This window comes from Mauremys reevesii, linkage group 1, assembly GCF_016161935.1.
Source record: "Mauremys reevesii isolate NIE-2019 linkage group 1, ASM1616193v1, whole genome shotgun sequence".
Lineage (NCBI taxonomy): Eukaryota > Metazoa > Chordata > Testudines > Geoemydidae > Mauremys > Mauremys reevesii.
Genome location: NC_052623.1, coordinates 239748923 through 239772098, shown reverse-complemented (window position 1 = coordinate 239772098; position 23176 = coordinate 239748923). Strand labels below are relative to the sequence as shown.

General features: G+C 41.2%; 1 protein-coding gene and 1 long non-coding RNA gene across 10 annotated transcripts in view; one reads left to right on the top strand and one right to left on the bottom strand.

The window, feature by feature from the left end:
* Positions 1-23176, bottom strand: part of ITPR2 (inositol 1,4,5-trisphosphate receptor type 2) — a 348068-nt gene that overhangs the window by 11146 nt on the left and 313746 nt on the right. For 7 of the 8 annotated variants that reach the window (XM_039542701.1, XM_039542709.1, XM_039542713.1 and 4 more), the window contains 4 exons: positions 22844-22936; positions 19325-19455; positions 17698-17863; positions 16333-16493 (listed from right to left, as the gene is read on the bottom strand). In XM_039542701.1, the coding sequence (XP_039398635.1) occupies positions 16333-16493; positions 17698-17863; positions 19325-19455; positions 22844-22936 (551 nt within the window). Of the gene's footprint in view, positions 1-9918; positions 11624-16332; positions 16494-17697; positions 17864-19324; positions 19456-22843; positions 22937-23176 lie in introns of those variants that run through there. The other variant, XM_039542739.1, reaches the window with a different exon arrangement.
* Positions 19697-23176, top strand: part of LOC120407243 — a 39367-nt gene continuing 35887 nt past the window's right edge. For both annotated transcript variants that reach the window (XR_005599858.1, XR_005599856.1), the window contains exons 1-2: positions 19697-19832; positions 22385-22519. This is a non-coding gene — a long non-coding RNA (uncharacterized LOC120407243). The remainder of the gene's footprint in view (positions 19833-22384; positions 22520-23176) is intronic.

Genomic DNA, 23176 nt, shown 5'->3' with positions numbered 1-23176 from the left:
AAGTTTAGCCTTGAAATTAGGTGAAGGTTGCCAACCATCAGAGGAGTGAAGTTCTGGAACAGCCTTCCACGAGGAGCAGTGGGGGAAAAAAACCTAACTGTCTTCAAGACTGAGTTTGATAAATTGTGTGGAGGGAATGATATGAGGAGACTGCCTACAATGGCATCTGTGACTGCTAGCAGCAAATATCTCCAATGGCTGGTGATGGGACACTAAGATGGGGAGGTTCTGAGTTACTACAGAGCATTCTTTCCCAGATGTCTGGCTGGTGGATCTTGCACACATGCTCAGGGTCTAACTGATTACCATACTTCTCCTTGGGAAGGAATTTATCCCCAGGGTCAGACTGGCAGAGACTCTGGTGTTTGTTTGTTTTTTGCCTTCCTCTGCAGCATGGGTCACGGGTCTCTTGCAGGTTTAAACTAGTGTAATTCTAGTGTGGATTCTCTGTACCTTAATGTCTTTAAATCATGATTTGAGGACTTCAGTAACTCAGTGAGAGGTTAGGAATCTATTACCAGAGTGAGCAGGTGAGGTTCTGTGGCCTGCGATGTGCAGGTCAGTCTAGATGATTGTGGTAGTCCCTTCTGGCTTTAAAGTAATAAGGTAATAACTGGAGATATACCTATCTCCTAGAACGGGAAGGAACCTTGAAAGGTCATTGAATCCAGCCCCCTGCCTTCACTAGCAGGACCAATTTTTGCCCCAGATCCCTAAGTGGCCCCCTCAAGGATTGAATTCACAACCCTGGGTTTAGCAGGCCAATGCTCAAACCACTGAGCTAGCCCTCTGCCCCCAATAGTCTATGAGGTCTATTATAGTAGTCTTTGTAATGTTCGCTACATGCTAGTCAGGTATGCTACATTGCTGTGCTATAAGTATTTCACTGTTTTAGGGGCATACTAATTAGTCAATATTGAAGGGGCATTATGATGCTGTATGGACAAAGCCTCTTTCAGCTTTAGGTACACAATGCTTTCCTGCCTCTAACATTATACAGTCATAAACAACTCTCCAGTTCTGTACTCCTGTGGTGAAATCCTGGCTTCACTGAAGTCAGTGGGGCCAGAATTTCACCCTGGATCTATATTTATGATCAGAACCATTACTAGGAAATACTGCTGGGGAATGATCCATCAGATGTCTTGCAGCATGAACACAAACTCCAGGCAGTGCAGGTTTCAGTTAGACAATGATCTGTATCCAAATCATAGATCTGCAAGTCCCTTTCACACCTAGATATAGGCCCTTATAGCACCCTGCTTTGCTCAAATTCCCAGGCATGTTTAAGGGCAAGATATGTTTCTAAAATCTCTAGTTATAGAGCTCCTACAGCCAATGTAGAAAAAAGGGAGTGTAAATCTTTAAACTGTCTTGTACATTATGACATAGTGCTATAACCGTTTTGTGATTTAATCACAGTCAATAATTTGGCTCAGTGTATGATTCAGCTAATCCACCATTTGATAAACATTCACCCTAAAGTACAACCAAAATAGCTTTCTGCAAATCCTGTTTGACACTTTAGACTATATTTGATAAGCAATCTGCCCTCTGTAATATAGAGAAGAGAATTCCAAACTGTTAAGCATCTGTATGCACTGAGTGTGATAACTCAAGGAAAATAAACCTCAGCAATTACAGATAAATCTTTATACTAATGGCTGGAGCTACCACTGTGCTGATCCATTCTGTATCTTCACAGCATGGGGAGGGGGAGAGAGAAAAAAATAGAAATATTTTTGTCACAAGAGAGGGGTTACAATCGACACCAAGAATTGCAGTTTGCTTTACTAACTTCATTTGATTAAATATTTTTTGTGGACTATAGTAGAGTATAGCCTTGATTCCAAAATACCAAATGCACTGCATGATTATCCATGTTGGGTAACTTTGTGCTTATGTGTGACAAAGGTTTTTTTTAATTATTATTTTATTTTTTTTTAAAATGGGCAATAGTTAGCATACGATAGCCAAGATTTTCAAAAGTGATTTTTGGATGCCTCTGTTTTTGGCCCAACTTGACATCTTAACAGGCCTAGATTTTCAAAGGGAAGATGCCCAGCAATTCCTGAAAATCAGGCCCCCTTAAGGTTGGGGCACCCAAAAATGGAGGCAACCAAAATCACTTTTGACAATCTTGGCCGTCGTGTGCAGTATTAATCATATGATGTACAATTGAATACAGTATTTCCCTTCCACAGCTGTACAAGTTAAACTTTTCTGTCTACTCTCCGCTGCATGTGCACTGCTCCAGCTACTGTGCTTTGTAGTTCGTTCTATCTCAGTACGTTTGTTCGAACCAACCCTGCATTCTTGCTACTTGTTTCATTTCTAACTGCCCTCGACTCCAGCTCTGGGCCAAATCATCCTTGCTGCTGCTGTGAGTGGAGGGTAAGAAGTCAGTAGCTCTGCATGGGGCTGTGGAAGAAGAGGGCACCACCCTCTGAAACACTGTTCACACTACTTCTTGACCCCGTGGAAGCCCCTGTATAGGTGCTACACAAAGTAGAGGATCTGTAGGTTGGGAGAGAATGAGCTGGGAATGTGCCAGGGGACTAGCCACTCCCAACAGCGTTGTTCCCCCTTTAATTCTAAGGGGTTACCCTAACTCAGGCAGGTAATGTCTACACTGCATGCTCCTTATGGTGGTGTGCAGATTACATACACGGCATTCCCCCCTAGCACAGGTATAAATAGCAATGTAGACAGGCAAGTAAAGATATGCCTGAACCCTTGTGCTATGTACCCTACAACATAGCTCTCTCCATGACCAAGGAGAGCCTCCCATGTCTAACCTGCTATCCTTAGCAGTATAATGTTCTGCTAACTCCTTGCTGCTCGAGCCTTTCCTGCTACAGAAAGTAGCTGGAGCCTTTCCTGGAAGCAGGGAGAGACTCTGGCAGGGGGAGCTCTACAGACAATTTTTTGTACTGGTATCATTGTCAGTTAAACGTTTTGCTAAAGTAATTCTACCCCTACAATGATTCTTTGGATATTGGAGTGGAGAATGTGTGTGTTTATAAAATTTGCAGGTGACACAAAGCTGGGAGGGGTTGCTAGCACTTTGGAAGACGGGATCAGAATTCCAAACGATCTTGACAAATTGGTCTGAAATCAAGACAATGAAAATAGGAAGGAAAAATCAAATGCGCAAAATGGGCAACAACTGGCTCGCAGTGGTAGTACTGCTGGAAAGAATCTGGGGGCAACTGTCATGCATAAGTTTAAACACAAGCAAAAAGCATAATGCAGTTGTGGAAAAGACTAATATCCTTCTGGGCTGTATTAACAGGAGTATCTTATGTAAGTCGCAGGAGGTAACTGTCCCCCTCTACTGGGCACTGGTGAGGCCTCAGCTGGAGCACTGTGTCCAGTTCTGGGCACCTCACTTCTAGAAAGCAGCTGAAAGAGATGGAAGGTTTAGAAAACCTGACATAAGGTTTAAAAAAAGAAAGTGGAAATGTTTAGTCTTCAGAAAAGACAACGGGGAGGGGGGAACCTGATAAACAGTCTTGAAATGTTAGGGGCTATTTACAAAGAGGACTGGAATCAATTGTTCTACCTTCAGTGGACATGGAGAAGTAATGGGCTTAATCTGCAACAACGGAGATCTAGGTTAGATATTAGGAATAACTTTCCAACTATCAGAGTCGCTAAGCTCTGGAATAGGCTTCCAAGGGAGGCTGTGGAATCCCCATCACTGGAAGCTTTTGGCAAGTGGTTGTCCTGCCTCAGCACATGGGGGTGGACTTGATGACTTCCCAAGCTCCCTTCCAGCCCTACATTTGTATAATTCCAACCCTTAGTGTGGACACAGTTATGTGGCATTGCTTATTCCCCATCCTGTATGGGAATAGCTGTACTGGTACACTGCATCCAGTGGGGTTGGGGGAAGTCCAGCTTTAACTATATTGGTGTAGTTTTGGCAGCATAACTTATATGTACACGGAAGGCCCAAGTTCTTTCCAGACTCCCTTCCTTCCCTCTCCAACTTCCATCTTCTTATATCCTCCTCCTTCCTGTGGTGCATTTCCACAGAGTTCATTTCTCACTCCTCAGCTGTTTCTATTTCTCTGTATTATCTCTACCTTAAACCTGAGAATTGATCACCTGTACATATCTTCATAACTCCCAGTGATGACATCTGAACATAGAATTTGGCACTTAATAATTGCTGCTTCTTTTACATTTCTGAAGTTACTAGTAGATGTGACAGATACATTTACTTTGCACCTATCTACAGCTTTGTCAGGCATGGGTAGTGGGTATGTTTTGAGAGAAACACTTTGGATTAGAGTTAACTAAATTATTTTAAAATAATCCCTGGGTTTTATACACTAAGCATCATCATCTGGTCTAGACATTAGATGATAAATGTTCTTTTTTTTTTTATTGGTACAAAACACAACCATAAATCCTAGCCTGTATGTGGACATAGTAAATTTCTGCTTCGTAGTAACAGTCTATTACATCTGAACTTGAAGTGCATCTTTAGCTCTCACTTTACTCACATAGATGTGCCTTCAATATTCTGTCATTAAATGCATGTATCCTTAAATTCAGAGCTTTTTTAATGTACCATTCATATGATTCACTTTAATTTCAACTTCCTCACCAGAAAGAGGAAGACTAGGTAATGTGATGTGAATCTCTGTGTAAAAGGACACAAGGCTCTCAAATTGTTCTTTACAACTCAACTTGGTCCTGTTGTTAAATCATGTAGGTTTAAATTCATTCCCCTCCACCCACTTCCAACAGAGCATTATAGTGAATACATTGGTTGGTTGGATTGACTCCTATTACATTTTTCTGCTTGTGCCATTCCATGCCATTCTTGCTCTTCACACATTACCATATTACTTGTTCTATTGTACTGAATATCCTACTTTAAAAAAAAAATGACTTGGTGCTCATGCAGGTGCCAGAATGAGAAGACCGGAGACATGATTCAAACTTTTTTTGTGTGGGTAACGGCCGTGCAAGCATTCTGTATGCTATCCTTCTAATAGGTATCTCCTGTGCTCTGGAAAGATCACGAAGGTAGTTTAGTCTCTATGTACATTCATTTGGTCCTTGGCCTTTCTGCAGGAAGTGCCAAAAAAGTTTGCCAGCTAGTGTCAGTGGAATTACTGGTTTGGTATAGCTGAACAAAGACCAGGTATAAAACCTTGCTGCTATCCACTATCCCACAAAAAGTTTTGAGTAGATCTTTTGGTTTCATACTTGTTGCATATGTATATTCTTTACACTTAACCTTAATTCTCTTGCCCAGTCAGTTTGCATTTTAAAGGTGAAAACTGATGGTACTTGTAGCCTCAGTTTGGTGTAGCAGAATCTCTAGGTAATTTTAAAAATTCAGCTGAAGATTTTTTTGTTGGATACGTAAGGCCTGACTCTGTTCTCAGTTGCACAGGTTAAATCTCCATTTGGAATAATGCCATTGCAGTATAATTCCATTAACTGCAATGGCGTTATTCCAAATTGAGATACTCCCAAACCCTGTTTAAAATCTGGATCTGGATTTTGGGCCCATTTTGACATAGTGCACTATCGAATTTCAAATACAACATGTTTTTTTAATTATTTAGAACTTTTTACTATATTGAACTTATTACAGAACTACAGTATTTTTAAAATATTCATCATACATAGCTATTCTAGTCTAACCAATCAAAGCAGAGAAGAAAATCCTGTGTCTACTTCAAACTTGATGGTTTAAGTGTGACATCAAACACCTGACAAACTTTAAACCATGCTGGGTCAAATTTTCAAATTGTGCAGGCCATTAGCTCATGTAGATTTTGTTCATTCATTTGCTGTATCCGCAGGTCCCTGCATAAAAATGAAGGCCAAATAGAGGTCCCTTCGCTGGTTTTGCCTAATATGCCTGCATTAGAGTAGATCCTGCAAGGCACTGGGTGTTTTCCTGTGACATACCAATCACTAACTTCAGGAGGTGCTCAGAAACTAGAAAAAGGTTTTTGTCTTGGGTTTAAAATATTGACTCACTCAAATCTTGAATGATGTTCTATTTTAGACGTTGTAAACATAGCTCAATTAAAAAAAACCAAATTAACAGTATCAGCAGCTAAAGATTCACAAGGTATTTAGCTGTTTCTGTAAACATAGGATATTTGAACTGTCTACTGCCCAGTTCTAAGAATTACCAATATTTAAATACAGTTCTATACTGACCAATCCAGTCACACTTTCATGTTGAAAACAACCCCGTTTAGTTTCACATACCCACAGTTATTCTGTTGGGTACTGCAAGTGAAATCATGACAAGGAAATTCGAAACAGGAAAATCTTAATCCCATGTAAATAAAATACTGGACACAAAAAGGGGCTTCAATAAATATCATTTAAAGTTTCCTGTTTTGTTCTAGAGCCTCTTTCAAGCTACGATACCAAGTTTTTAAAACTGTAATGCAATTCCTGATCAACTGAATTTTGTAGGGTGACTGTAGTGGGTTCTATTATATATAAATTGTCTGCATCCAAATTGCAATCTGATATATACTTTTATCTCAAAATGCCTTCTGAGCCAATTGTGCTGGTAATATTGCAAGACTTCATGATGTGAAAAATACATCACTGTCATTTAAATTGAACAAAAAGGTTCCTGTTTTTGATACAGCATTTTTTAACCATCTTAACAAATTTTTGCAATAACTATTGTACACAACAAACATTTCATGCTTTGTCCCACAGATACCATTTGCCAACCTGATTGATTTCTTTCTCTACCGGTAATCTGATTTCTACATGCTATATATCTTCTCTTTTATTAAAGATGATGTAATCTTAGCTTTTTATCATACACACATCCACCAAACTAGAGAGAGAGAGGGTGATTTCATGAACCAGCCTTGCAACCAAATAGAAAAATCTGACACACAACTCATAATACAGATCCTGATAAATGGTGCAATGAGATACAAGTTATTCAAATTCAGTAAGCTTAAATGGAGAGAGATGATTTTGTATATTTTTTTCTGCCCACAACAGAGAGGAAAATAAAGGATGTCATCTTGTTTAGTGCCAACTTCTGAAAATATAGCAGTAGCAGTGGGCAGTGATCCAACCTACCAAGTATTACTCTCTCTGGTCTTCGGGATAACTCAAAGACAAACCAGCTCCCAGGATGTCTATCCCATAAATTAGAATCACAATATAAACAAGTCTGCCCATAACTGTGCCCACCTCAGCCTACATCCTTCTCAACAGCCTTAAAGAAGAGGAGCTTTGCCACGTGTGAAACGTCTGCCTAGGCTCTGGCAGATTGGGGGGATGAAGTGGGAGTGGGGAGAAAGGGATGGGAGTTCCCAAATAGAGAACCTCTCTCTGAGAATGTCAGTGGCACGCTCTCCTGGATTTCTCATCGCAGAACTAGTCTATCTAGTGACCAACACTAACAGGTTGTAAGGGGCTTACTTCACATTTAGGCCTTCAAGTCTTTCAAATGCAGAGGAAATAAGACAGCCTGTAATTGTGCCACTCTACCACTAGTTGGACCAAAAAGAAGAGTTGTTCATGGGCTATGTCAAATCACTGTTTCTGTTCCCTGTGGGGGAATCTCAGGCCTGTTACTTTTAAAGAATTCATTACAGCTGCAGGCAATGGGCTAACTCTTTTCTACTAGAGAGCAGTTTTGTCTCTCCCCCCGCCCCCAACTCTTGGTTTGATTTCTGCCTGTGCCATGCTGCAAGGGAGGGGTGTGTACGTGTAAGGCAAAAGCTATTTGCAGAAAAATTAGTATGACATCTGTAGGTGAGCCTGATTAGATACTGGTCCTATTGATGTCAATATGAAAGTTTGTATTAACTTCAAAGGCAACAGGCCCTTTCTCTTAAATTCCAACAGCATGTGGATAACTAATTTTGGATTTCTGGAAATAACTTGCATAAGTTTTAGCCACCAAAACCAGCCTTGTTTGGAGGTGGATTTAGCCTATGGAATCCCTCAATTTACCCTCCTGTATCATATTCTGAAGGGCCCATGCCTAATCAACTCATCTAGTCAAGCAGAGCTGTTCTGTCTCTCAACACCAGGTCAGCAAACTACTTGTGGGTTGACTGAAGAACCTTGGATGGAAGTGGAAGATGCTTAGCATCTTGAAGGATAGGATCCCTGCACAGTAAAGCAAACTTATGGACTGGTTATTTTGGGGGGGGAAAGGGTCTAGTACAAGGTAGGGGAACACCCCTAAAGAATAGCCTAGATCAGTGGCCTCTCATTCTTGATACATGCGTAAACTGGGGCGATAGGGCCAAGTATACCTTCTTTGCATTTGGGGACCACATATTGCAACTGCTCAAGTCTGGTGACTGATGAGTTCCCCTTCTCTCCCCCCGCCCCCCCGAGAGAGAGTGTTTCACTCACTCCTTACAGAAATAAATAGAGAAATGAGAGAAGCTCCTGCTCTCAGACCACCTGAAACAAATCCTGTAACTTTACTCACAGGTCTGATTCTATTAGGTTCTATGACATGGATTTGTGTACGCTAACTTTTTTTTTCCTGTGTTGTAAGGCTCAAAACAAGCTAGAAAATTAGGCAGATTTCTTTAATTGCTTATTTTATGAAAACCCACTGCATTTCCTTGGAAATTACCCTGTTAGTGAGACCTCAGATCTTATTTAACACCAGGATTTTGTGCTATTTGGTATAACTACTTTGGTAACTAATTACTCAATTTGGCATGTATCTTATCAGTCATTACAAAGTAATTAAGCAAAAAGTTGCATGGCTTTCTGATATATACATAAGTCTCACTCTCTTACCACTGAGGCTTTGATAACATCTGAGGGTTTTTTTTGAATTTTATGGAAGGAGGCCGGATTTCAAAGTAAAATGCATTATTAGTATCCCATAAAGCCAACCTAGGCCTGATCCAGCAGATGAGTGATCCCATTAAAGTCAATGTGCTACTGGATCAGGAACCTAGAGGTGCACTAGTATTTGAGAATTGAACGACACAGCTTTTTTTATATTGAGCCACTCAAAATGTCTTCCATCCGACGAAGTGGGTATTCACCCACGAAAACTCATGCTCCAAAATGCCTGTTAGTCTATAAGGTCCCACAGGATTCTTTGCTGCTTTTACAGATCCAGACTAACAGGGCTACCCCTCTGATACTTTCAGACCTGAGTTTGTTGTACAGTCTCACCGTATGCTAAAAAGTTTCTCTGTTTCAGATGCAGGACTCTGCCTCTGGATTGTGTTTAGCAATTGAAGAGAGTAATAAAATCTAGTGAGTGGTGTACAGAATTAACAGGACAACTACTGCCCCATGAATTGAAAAAGTGATTAATAGCAGGGTACAGAAATCCTGGAAGTCAAAGCTTTGAGTATTACTACCTAATCAATGTTACACTTTAAAACCCAGAAGGGCCACTATGCCTGGCTATGAACTAAGCAGCCCCTTCAATATACTATAATATACTTTTATTACAACCTTGAATATAATGTGGAGAAAGGGAAGAGCTAACCTTTCCTTCCCAAACTACTTCTCTTCCATGGTGGCTTGCCTTGAGAACCCCATTCTTCTGGCTTTTGGAACATATTTTTTCTATTTTAGTAACTACTTCCTCTAAAGAGAAGTTTGTTCACCCTGCAGCACCTGACAACTGCCTTTGGGGCTCAATCCTCTCTGATGGCAACAGTATCTGAGAGCACTTTTGAGGCCTGAAGACACAGGTGAGCAGCAGACACCACCAATTTGGTCAACTTAATCTACCCTCTTTACCCACTCACCACACTCTCACATATCATTTGAAAGCTTATTTTGTCTACTTTAAGATGAGGTATGATGGAGAGTTGTCACACGGTGCTGCTACCATAGAAATGGGGATAAATAATACCAACATGTTAAAGGAATGCAGATATTTGAAAGGTTTTTTTAATGACTTATTTCAAGACATAAACCTAGATTTCTTGTGATGCTTCAAGGTCACAATCTAAAAGGTGAAACACAAATCTAACAACAAATGTGTAAAGGTAGCAGTGAAATGCAATAGTGCTGGTGACATTTCTAGTCAACCGCATTGTTCATCATTACGGTCTCAGAGTGCACGAGTTACCAGTCTTCATTGCCTTGGCATGTACACAGTTCTGTGCAGGGAAAATTGTTCTGACAAAGACACAGTTGATTGTGCAGTGACCCTTACTGGTATAGGCACAAATAAGGTCTTGTAGAAGCTCAGATGCCATTGGGCCATTGAAGAATACAGGAAGTGGTTCATCAACAGTTTTCCATCCATGCTGCAATGGTGATCCAATATCTAGCTTCCCCTATGTGCAATGACCTCCAATTCTTTGTTTGCCAAGATGCTCTTTTGACATGTTCTTCCAAACTGACCTCACATGGGGGGGAGCTGGGCTGGTGACTTGTACTTTTTTGATGGCTAGACTGAGGCTCAAGCAGTGTGTCTCACTCTGGTCACACAGCACTGCTACCACATTCCTTGCTGCAGAAATAGTGACTTGTCTGTCACTCTCTCCCAACTTAGCAAGATCTCTGAAGTGGTAAGATTCTTCTCTTTTGACATCAAACAGATGTTTTTTTCCTCAATACCAAATGGGGATGACACAGACACATCCTGTTAATGCACATACAGCACAAACTATGTTGCAGAAGTCAGGAGTGAGTGCATCACAAACTGCATGCACAGGTATGGAGTGGGACTTGTCCACTGTGCTGGTAATGGTGCCTGTTTTTATCCATGGGTTGGGTGTTCCATTTCTGGGAAGTAGTGAACAGCAAGGATCAAAATATCTATCTTAGATGATCCAATTACTATGGTTCCTTTTGACACCAAAAGCCATATTGGCACATACAGCATGCAGAAAAATCTTTGTCTGCTTGCTCATCAGTACTGTAGAAGTCTTGAGCTACTTCACCACTGGCAAAACCTCCAGCAAGCTGGAGTCTGTTCTGGGTGTGCTCCTACACTCAGATGCATTTTTGAATGAAAGATTCACAGAACAATTTTATAAGTGATTACTTGTTGGATGCCACATTTAGAAGCTTTTTCCATGGAGGCACAGGGCATCTACCAATCACCTGGTATTTCTTGCATCCAAACTGTCTTTCTGCAGTTTTCACATCTGTCAAAGAGGCTGATTACAAAATTAGCTTTGTCAAATCCTTACAGGACCTGCCTCAAGTACTCAGCAGTCAATTCACTGAATGTGTGAAATTTGTCTCCAGCCATGGCATCTCTGCTGTACACTGCTCACGGATTCTTCCAGTTGATGCCCTAATTCAACTTGTCCATCTCATTATTCCTTAAGTGTGGAGGAGAGGTACAGACACAAGTTCTATTGGGTGCCTAAGAACAACTGCCATTGAAATATCACCTCTGCATCTTGCTCAGGAAAGGGCTCTGCGGAAAACAATTTCTGGAATGATAGCTCCTGTGATTGTCCCTTTCTTGCCAGGCTTCAATTTGGTTGTCTTGGCCATGTCAGCAAATGTTCTTTGATGCCAGATTTCTTGACTGGACTGAAGCAGCACCATGTCCCATCACAATCAAGTACACCTCTCAATCTGTCCACTTGTTCTTCACCAACATCTGCTGCTACATGCAAGCCACTAGATATGTTGATAAGCACACCTGGATGTGATACAGGGTCAAATAAATTTGTCACATTGTTGATGAGAGCTGTAACATGCTCTTCAACCCTCTTCAGGGCAGAGGTGTGACTTTGCCTTCACTACATGTCAAGCCACTTCCTTCTCTCATAGCTTTTGCATATTCAGAATATGAAGGTTATTGTTATTGCTAACACTGACCAGTACATAAGTGTCAGTGAAATAAAAAAGCTGGTTTCTAGAATATTCCAAAGGCTAGTAGTGCGTGCATGCATAGGCAATTACAAACTAAAACTTTCTAGCAGGCAAACTAGGTGCTAGCTACATTGTATATACAAAAAGCTTACAAGTGGAGAAGTATTACTGTAGGAATTCACATTATCTATACCATATGCTGTACAAACTACAGACATGCAATCTACTGCTACACAACCTGTAGTGTGAGGAAAATGACTGACTGGTGAGATGCTGGGAAGTAGTGAACAGCAAGGATCAAAATATCTATCTTAGATGATCTAATTACTATGGTTCCTTTTGACACCAAAAGCCATATTGGCACATACAGATGCTTTTTTGACAATTAAGAATAGCCAATGTGAAAACATTTTATGTTAGTAAATCATAAAATGTTGGTATTTGCCATTTTTGCCTCATCATTTCTGGTTGGGGGCGGGGGGGACTTTCCCATCCAAAACCAATACAAATCTTAATATCTTGTTGGGTAGCTTTGACCAATAAACACAACATTTAAGGTGTTGAAATTAACAAACAGTAATCTGTAGTCACGTTTCTTGACTTGTGCAAAAATGACACATTTTGGGTCCTTGTTTCACCTTGCCTATAGGTTTACAGCACTGGTTGGTAGCTCTGTATCATACCTCATCTAACGATACAGAGTGGGTGTCTGTGCATTAAACTTTAAAACTACAGCCCTTTTTGGAGAATTGCTGCATGCCTAACAGGAGTACGTTGCCATTGCTCAGCTAACACCTACTCAGAGGAGGTGACAGTACTATAACTCAACCTTAAAGACAGGGGAGGCAGGGCTTTTGTAGAAGGATATGTGAGATGTTTGATCGGATGTGACTTGTTCTGAGAACTCCCAAAAATTTGCTTTCTTATTTTTCATTGGCTTTTATATTACATATAGCTTTGCACTTCTGGCAACGAAAGTGTCAAAGCATGAGCCTGAGGGGAAAATCATAATGGTATTAAGTCCATGATAAGAATTAGGAGAATGAACACCAAGCTGAAATGGGGTATTTTACAGCAGTATTCCATTACAGCTAGCTACAAAGGGCCTAAACTCCCACTGGCTTCAAGGGGAGCAGGATAGGGCCTATAATCTTTCACTGTGGATTCCCTTACTTTAGGTGGGTGGTCTAACCCAACATTCCTTGCCTGTGCTTTTGACTGTCTCCATCACTTTGGGTTTTAGAACAGTATTTAGCTGATTGTGGAATTATCTAATTACACTAACAACATTCATTACATAATTTGTGTAAATAAGCATACATAATTATACCATCTAATTATATTATGACGTAGTGAGAAGTTGGTAAAAACCATTGAGGCTTGCTACAAAGGGTGGCCAGTGCAGCTGAACAGAACAGAGCTTTCAGGGCTAGCTTTAGAAAGTTTAGTCTCCCACTTTGTGGGCACAATTTGTCTGCATTTGTTTAATCCCACAACTATGAAGTAGCTTAATTCGCATCTACCAGATTTGCTAGGAATGAATGCAATGGCTACTGCAGCAAACTTTTGCAACCACTTTATTTGCAGGTCCCAAAATGTGGGTCCAAGTTTCAGGGGTGCAGTTTATGCCCAAAGGACTGAAAATTTAAGCTTTAATCTTCCTGTTCATTACTTGTGCAGTAATCTTACAAACCTGTGCTTTAAGTTAACAGGAGTATAAAACACCACCAGCCAAGCTATAGCTTTATCGTTTTAACTAAGGAACTGGGAAAATGAAGCTAAATGCCATGGGAAAACACTTCCCTTCTTTCTTGACATCATGTTTGCCAAACTTTAGCCTAGTACAAGTTTTTACAATCAAATTATAAAAAACACCACCCCATCTGGTTTTTACTTCTAAGTATATACTCAATACTCTAACCAGACCCACAACAGCTAGTGCACTGGACAACTGACACAGAAGGAAGACAGTCACCACGCAGATTAAGATACATCAATCTCACCAACCAATCATATTTTCTGGTCCAAGCACAGCCAGAAATGTTGTATATTTCCCCCCAGTGATTGTGCAATACCGATGTTTCCAGTGCTATTTAAATTAATAAATAATACCTAGCTATTCCATACCTGCTGGGAGGTGGGAGGAGGAAGGATACTTGAAGCTGAGCTCCATTAACCCTAAGCATTCACTGAATGATACCCCGAAGGTCTGAGTCTCAGACACTTGGAGATCAGCCTGAGGCCCAAAGTATGGAGATAATCTCTCAAAGTTCAGCAGTGTGAGGACTCAGGGTTTTGGTTCATCCCATTCCACAGCTAATAACTATGTTCATATCCCTCTCTGTGTTTTACACAGCTACTGAAGCTGTCCAAAAAATCACCATCTGTTTGTAAATGGAAAAATGTGACATGATCCAGGAGGGTGATAGATCAGTTCCTCAGCACCAACTGAATTACAGGACTGGGTGCTTGGCAACTTGATAGTGCTGAGGCGTAGAACTTCTCCCTCCAATGCTGCATATCCATTTGAACAGCCCTTGTATTTCCCTCCACAGCAAGAGCCACTGGAGTGGCTGCATAGCTCTTGACATTTTAACTAGAACTGGCCAAAAAGTTTCCAGTGAAATTGAATTTCAACAAACATGGAGAGAAATAAATTGCCCTCCCTCCCAACATCTTCCAACCACTTCTCATTTAAACACCTCCAACTTCCTTTCTCTCCTAGATCGTGCCCTACAGTTATCGCTCTCCCATTGTCAGCAGCACAGAGACATTTGCATGAGACAGCCTCCTTACACTGAAGTCATGATTGCTTTTAAATACCCCTATGAAAAACAAACAATACTTCCCCATTCAAAAAAAATCCTCCCCTCCCCGTGACAAACTCCAACTCCTACACAAGCTAAGCCGTCTGCTTCTCAGCACAGGAGTGGGATTTTCAAACTGATCAATTCAGCACTTGAGGTTAAAGGTAGTTTGATACCTTTGTTAATATTTTAGAGATGTGAGTCTGGAGCACCCGCCATTAGGGCTAATGTAAAATACATTAGTGCATTGCACTGGGAAAATCCGACTGCTGGCATCAGAGGATTAACATGTACTATGAATATCAATACACACATTGGAATAAATATTAATACTTAACATACTTCCAAAGTTTAAAAACGAAAAATTGTTGGAGGGGGAGAGGGGAAACTGCACAGGAGAGAACTCTCTAACCTGTAATTTTGTCAGTCCATGATTTTAAATACCGACTTGTAGTGCGAAAGTGGAAACAGATCAAAGGGTAACTTTTAAACGCTTCTGCCACTATGTTCAAATGGCTTAGCCACATAGAGCAGTGCATATAGTTTTACTCTGATTTTCTGTTCTTTCCACCCTATTGGAAAGTGCAGATTCAATATTTCCTTGCAGCATTCATAGTCAGAGACTGGGGATGTCGCAGACAATTTGAAATTCCTATGTACATGGCTGCTCTTCTGTCCCCATGCATGCCCGTATCATCTCAGGACACCATTACATGTCTCATATTCAACAACACTCCATTCCAGCAAAGCACTTAAGCACCTGCTTAACTTTGAGTCAAAGAAACTACTCTCACATTTAAAATTAAGCAGGTACTTAAGTGATTTGTGGACTAAAATAGCAAGTGAAGTCAGCTAGTGAGAATGAGCAATATATTTAATTAAAGGCTTGAACAACAATAAAAGATCCGCCAGTCATCAGAAGAAATGGTGCTCTAGAGAATGAAAAATGCACACAGGGCCTGGTACACTCTTGCCTACATCCTCTTCTGAGATATAAATATACCAATCCTTGGTCATATTCATAAGTCAGCTTCTGCTACCATAGATCCTAGTGGAAGACGCCAACAGTGAAAATCTGGAAGGGAGAGCTAGGGGCTGTGCCAGTTTGGCATATCTCCTGAACAGCCACTTCTGGTGGGGCTGCTCTGGATTCCTGACTATGAGTGAAATCTACTTTCCCCAGTGGAAACCTCCGGAGGGAGGGTGGCCATGGCAACATTGCCATCTCTCCCTCAAATGGCTCCCCCTAGGTTGCCATTCCCTGGGAATCTGAACTGGTGCAGCCACCACAAAGGACATCCTCCAGCTTTTCTGATCACCACAGCAGCTCTTCTTGGTCTTTTTAATAGCTCAGTGGAGGAGCAGGAGAAAGAGCTAGTTTTCAGTGCTGACCTTGTATTCTGTTACTCGGCAGGGGTTATTTTGCTGGACAGCAGCCCAGTGATCCTGGACAAAGGAGCAGTAGCAGATGTTCTGCTCCATGCTCTTTGGGCTGATTTGGCTAATGAGGGGAACCCACAGAGCAGGAGAGCCAATGTAAAGACTGTAGCCTTTATCTTGTTCATTATGATGGAGATTGGGCTTTGCTACAGTCCATCGCAGACATATAAAAATGTCTTTAAAAATAGAGATCAAAGCTTCTCATTGTTAAGGAAAAAAAAACATCCCTGCTATATCTGCAAGGAACATCTTTCAACTGCATAAAGCACAGCTCACACACATGACTCACCACAATCATTTGAGCCACATAACTTTCAGGACCAGTGTATTCGGTTGGGTCTTTCACTTTGACCAGAACGATAAAGTACAAATAATGCCACATGTTGTGTTCTGACTTTATGTGCTCCTCAAATGAAACGGTCTTATTGTCAAACTTGTCTCTCTCAAGTCCTGCAAAAGACACAAAACATAACGTGATATTCCACCTGATCAACATTTATCTTCATTGCCAGTGTAAAAATAAACACTGAAAAATGTCACAGAAAGGATGTTAATTTAAAAGCTATAATTACAAACAGTAACTGCTATACAAGACCTCCGGCCACTAAATCATTTCTGGCAAAATTCTTTCAGCCCCATATTTAGTCTTTCATGATATTCCCTCTTAATAACAACAATATAATTAAATATCTTACACTTGTATACCTCAGGACAGAAGGCACTATAAAAAGTGCTTTACAAGCTTTGGCTCTGATCCTGCAAAAAATAGACTATAGATGTGGGCTGTGTAAGTTAACATGTAGTATTGCCACATAGGCCCTGATCTTGCATAGATTTATCAACATGCTTAGTTTTAAGCATGTTAATAGCCATTCTGAAGCTTCAGGGGGACTGCTTGTGTGCTTAAAGTTAAACACGTATAAGTCTTTGCAGGATTGAGGCTCAAGTCATGAGAAAAAAAACTGTTTGTTGTAACCACTTGTGCAATAGATTAAAAACTATGGCTGAGTGTCATGGCCAGGGAGGACAGGGATGCATGGAATTATTTAAACTGTTACAATTTCCCCAATCTACTCTCCTATGGAGACCTGAACAGAGATTAAAGCTTTCCTCAAGTGAAATCTTCCAGTGGGTATAGGATCCCTTCTTAGAATGGGGAGGTGTGATTTGCACCTCTCTGCACTAGCAAGGGCAAATCATAGTCAGAAAAGTTCTTTGTAATGACACCTCTTATTCAATTTATCTGCTCCTGTGTCTCTTCAGAGTCACATCTCCTTATCAAGTGGACGGGCTGTGCTACAATTAACATTGTGGAGCCTGTACTACTACAGAAGAGTGTGTTGTATTTTCATCTGCTTCGCTATTCAACAAAATCAACAGCAGAGCTTTCATTATTGGTGACGGTGCAAACAGTGGGATGAATACAGCTTGACTCTCAGATCCCAAGTGGAACTCACAGAGCCAGTTGTTAGAAAAGTCATCTTTTGACTTGCAAACTGCTGCCAGGAAGGAAGAACTGTAGAACCCCAACTCCGTCATTTTTACAGTTACTTTTCAAGGGATGACTGCCCTTCAGACTCACTCTCATTTATGGAGCAGTATTCTGTTTTATTGCTTTCCCCACCAAATGCCACTGTAGCTCAATAGCACCTACCACAAATAAAACAGGTCGTCTTTAAGATTTCCTCTTTCTTCTGTTTTTCACTCCTAAGGTCAGCAAATGTATCAATGATGACTCCAAAGATGAGGTTCAGAACAATAATTATGACAATGAAATAAAATAGAAGATCATAAACAACTCGGGCAGCAAACAAGGGCTCCTGAAACAATAAGAAGGTTTCAGTGTGATATAAAAAATAGCACACAACTAAAATATTAAGCCACCAGGTACTTTTTCAGAACATTAGCTACAGTAAAGCAAGGCACAGATGCATGTCTTAGGCCAAACCCTGAACACCTTACTCATATCAGCAGTCTAACTGAAGCCAAAGGGGTCACTCATGTGAGCAGATTTTGGCTTTATATGCTTTTATCTCCTCCTCTTTGGATTTTCTGTAGCTCTCTATTGCTGCCAATGTTCTGTTGCGTCTCGGTGCCTCTCAAGCGGGCATGAACAAAGCTCTTCAGTCAGTATGATTGGCAGCTAAGTCCTTTATTTCTCTCCAGCATATTTCATTTATACAATATTAATATCAATCAAAAAACAATTGCTAAATTAATAAAAGGTGCAGACAGGCACAGCTGTAAACTTTTTTGCTTAAAAACACTGGCAAACAACCCTCTTATTATATATCCTATTTATTGGCAGCAGATAGAAAAGAACTTCATCCTTGAAACTTGCATGTCAGTTTCTCACACTCTTATGCAAAACAATCCGACAATGTTCCCTGGTTCCAAGTTGCAGTAATGTTCCTTCTGAGCAAGGCTGGATTGGACTCTTAAGAGAACCATAAGGCCCTCTGCCCATTCAAGGCAGTGACTCCAGTGGACTATGAATCAGGACCTAGGTTACTATTCACAATACAAGGAGCTCCTTCCCCCCAAAGCTGAAGTGCTCTATCGCCGTAGCGCTTGTCATCCCTCGCTGTTTGGTTAGCAAGAGAACATACTTGTGAACTTAGACCTGAGCTTTGCAGTGCAGCGCACCAACCACAGGGCTGTTATGGTGTCCTTGCACATACGGTGCATTCTGAACTAAAATGTCATTTTGTTGAAGCTATGAATTTTATTTTAAATGTATTGCATTAAAACAAAAGCAAGTCCCCTTTGTTTTTTAACTGTTGGAAGTTTATTGGTGTATTTGAAAATCTCTTTTGCCTTTGTTAGCAGAGTATGTTGCTTGATATGAGTAAATAGGATCTATTCCAATGCAGATGCTAGACTAAATCTCAGCTAACCATAAACCTGATACACTATACCCAAGAGTCTTGACATATATGCATCAATCAACCCCATTCAAAAGGTTTGCATTTGATTCCTACTGTAATGGGAAACTGATCCAATCTGGCAACACTTCTTAGCACTGCTTGGAAGGTTATAATATGCTTCCAGAAAGGTAACTAGCACCTGGAGTTCCCTTCTTCATGTAAAATCACTGTATTCAGCTTTTGCTTTTCTCATTGAGCATTCCATCTGGTATGTTAAAATTACATTTGATAAGTAATCTGAGTGACATTCGAGTCGACTAGATAAAAATATTTCCTATATCCTGTAAAAGTTGATTCCAGAGCTCACGAGGCGCATGAGAAAATATACTTGCATTCTGTTAGACAAATGCTTACGTCTTTGGAAGGCTTTCTTAGCACATCCCCCACACCACCGCCATTTCTCAGGCCTTGGTTTAATACTGTAACGATGCACATTAGCAGAGTGTCACAGGTCCTCTCAATTCCATTCTCCTTTTCTTCCTCACCTACAGCCACAACAAAGAAAGGCTTGTAAACCAAAGCATCAACTGATCACTCTCAATACAGCAATAGACACTCTGTTTATTAGAAAAAGTGGCTGCTACAGTAATTTGCCTTTCATCATTCTACATCTATAGTTATTTATCATCCCTATCAATTTTGAAGCCACAACATTATAGCTTTTTTGACAGCAATACACTTAACCTGACAGAGAGGTGGTGAGAATCCTTATTTGTTCTCCCACAGGTAACCCCGCTAATAGCCTGAGTCTGCAAGCTTTATTCATGAGAATACTCTTTACTCATGCGAGTACTCCCACTGGCTTCAATGGACCCCTAAGTGCATAGCTGACAGAGAGAGAAGTGATGTACGGGAATTAGAGGTACATTCAAAAGTTTGTCTCTTGTGAAATCAATTCCCCTACATACCAAGTCATGCTATCATTTCCAGCTATTAAACAGCGGCTGGCTTATGTGTGACTCATTCTAGCAGCGATCGGGGTTAGGGCAAAGAACTAAGGGCCTGCCCACTGAAGTAAATGAAGGACACCCACTGACCTCAAAGTATGGATTGGGCAATATAGGCCTGGAAATCTGGGTTCTATTCCTATGTATGCCACAGAATTGTCGAGTCATTGCGACCAGGCTACATAGAAGTAGGTTGGGCCTTATGCATGAGTGTGCACAGTGGGGGGGTTGCATTGTCATAGGAATCCTGACCAAGAGCCAGAATTCCTCCCGAGACTCCCATGCTGCAGTGGCAGCACGATCAGCTTTCAAAGAGGACAGTGTGCTGTGGTGACTGGCGCAGATGGAGTAGAATCATGACTGGCCTTTCTCCTGTCCCTAGTCTTCCCTCTTTCTTTGGGATGCACTTGCTCACAGGGCTGGTGCAACCATGTAGGCGACCTAGGCGGTCACCTAGGGCGCTGGCATTTGGGGGGCACCATTTTCTTCAGCGGCGGCCGGATCTTCAGCCGCCCCGGTCGCCGCTGGCATTTAGGCGGAGGGAGCTGGGGCAGGGGAGCACGGGGAGGGCCGCCTGCAGCAAGTAAGGGGGGGGCAGCACGCAGGGGAACTGCTCCACCCCAGCTCACCCCTGCCCCGCCTCCTCCCCAAGCATACCGTGGCCACTTCACTTCTCCTACCTCCCAGGCTTGCGGCGCCAATCAGCTTAGGCGCTGCAAGCCTGGGAGGCGGGAGAAGTGAAGCGGCCACAGCATGCTTGGGGTGCTCGTGCACAGAGCAGGGGTGAGCTGGGGCAGGGAGAGGGGTGCCTCAGAGTGGAGGGTGGGGAGCTGCCGCAAGGGGGGCGCCTCAGGGCGCGAAACATCCTTGCACCGGCCCTGCTTGCTCACGCTGTGTGCCTGCCTTGCATAAGGTCAGCGTTTCTCCCATGTGCTGATTTTTAGTGTGGGGCTTTCAGAAATAACACAATTTAATAAATGTCAATTTTCCGCTTCCCTGGTTAACTGAAATGGTATACGTAAGAAATTACAGTGAAGGCGCCACACTTTGGGCTTTGAGATCTCTTTGATTGACTGAAAACCCTTTGTTCAGTAAACCAAAAATTCACATTATGGATAATGCCCTACATCAATATTGATTTAAATAAAGGTTAGCAGAATGAAAGGCAAAACAATAGATGGTAAATCCCTGAACCCAAAGACTTTTGGCACTAATACACTATCGGTATAGATATTTGTCAATCTTCCCTCCTAGAGTGTAATAATAATACACTATTAGATGTGATGATAATAGTATAATATCAGAGAAGTGGTAGGTAAGATCCTATGGGAGTTAAAACTAAGGGAACAAGGAGTTCAGGAGAGCTGGCACTCTCAAAGGGCCAATATTAAAGGCACAGCAGCAAGCTATCCCAATATGAAGGAAAGATAGGAAGAACAGTAAGAGACCAATATGGCTCCATCAGAAGCTCTTTAATGACCTGAAGATTAAAAAGGAATCCTACAGAAAGTGGAAACATGGATAGGTTGCTAAGGCTGAGTAGAAAAGAACAGCACAAGCAGGTAGGGAGAAAATCAAAGGCTAAGGCACAAAATGGGTCACATCTAGCCAGGAACATAAGGCAATAGAAAGAGGATCTATAATACAGTAGGAGCAAGAGAGACAAAGGAAAGTGCAGGTCCACTTCTTAATGGAGAAGGAGAACTAATAACAGACATCAAGAAGGCTGAGGTGTTTAATGCCTATTTTGCTTCAGTCTTCACTCTAAAGGTTAATGGTGACTACTGCTTAACACAATGAATATTAACAGCAAGGGGGAATGAATGAAAGCCAGAATAGGGAAGAACAGGTTCAAGTTAGATTTACTCAAGTGAGCAGGGCCTGGTGAAATTCATCATGGGTGTTTAAGGAATTAGCTGAAGCAATCTTGGAGCCATTAGCAACCATCTTCAGGAACACATGGGCCACAGGGTGAGGTCCCCAAGAACTGGAGAAGGGCAATCATAGTACCTTTTAAAAAGTACCATAGTGTCTTTAAAAAGGAGGAACAAGGAGGACCTGGGGAATAACAGACCCACCAGCCTAACTTTGATACCTGGAAAGATATTGGAACAAATTAAATCATTTGTAAGCACCTAGTTATAGCCAACTTCATGTCCTCCTTTGACATGGTTACTGGCCTTATGAATAGGGGGGAAGCAGTATACTTAATATATCTTGATTTTTAGTAAAGCTTTTGCCACAATCTCACATGACATTCTCATAAGCAAAATAGTTCACTATTTCCCCTCTATAGTTAGTTTCCTTAGTTGTTTATATCTCTCAGCAACAGGAGAGATAAAAACAGACTTACTAAAAGTCACTTAATGCACATTAGTAGTGGAGGGCTATAGTACGTGAAACTACTTTTAAAGGTTTTTTTTTTTAATTGACTAGATTTCATGCTGACAATGTCCCTTTAACTTAGCTTTTCAAGCTGAATGCATCTGAGATGAGGACTGCAGACAAAGTGTATCCAGACATTCAGTGGCATATGCTGCCTTCCTAAGACCAACTTATGAGATCCTAAAATGGAGCTATAACAGCTGCTTTCTCACTAAAGGTAAGGATAAAACTGATCAGCTGCTGGCTTTTGTGATCCATGAACTCAGCTAGAAGGAAGATATTTGTAAACGTCAGTATTAAGATTCAAAATTTGATTTTGGTAACAAATAAATGTCCGTGTATTTGGAAATTAGGTGTGGGAAGCACTCACACTCCAGGCAAGTTGCCTGCACAGCTCTCAGTGTAGAAAAATGTGGCCACTTCTGACTTAGAATAATGATAGTCTATTTTCCTGACAAGAAAAACCTCTCCTGTGTAGTTGTAAGTTACAAACACTTCTACTTTAAATTTATCACCATTTGTGGGGGGCTTTTGTACTAACCTGGGTTGGTAATAGGTAGGGCAGTAGAGCAATTTTCTTTTGCACATGTTTCCATCATGGACGTTAGAGTTGTGGTAGGAACTTCACCAATACCTGAGAAAATGAAAAGCAGGCATATGCTGTAAAGTACATCTATTAGACATACCAAACGCATTGACACAAAGTTTAAAATCACAAATCTCTTGAAATGAATTCTTGATTTATTAAAAAAAAAATCAAGAAGAACAAATCAGATCACTGCAGAAAGAAAGCATTCAGCAGGAGCAGCTCAAAACTATCTCAAGGAAGAATTACACACTATATTACAGTTACAGTACATCACAACTATTCCAC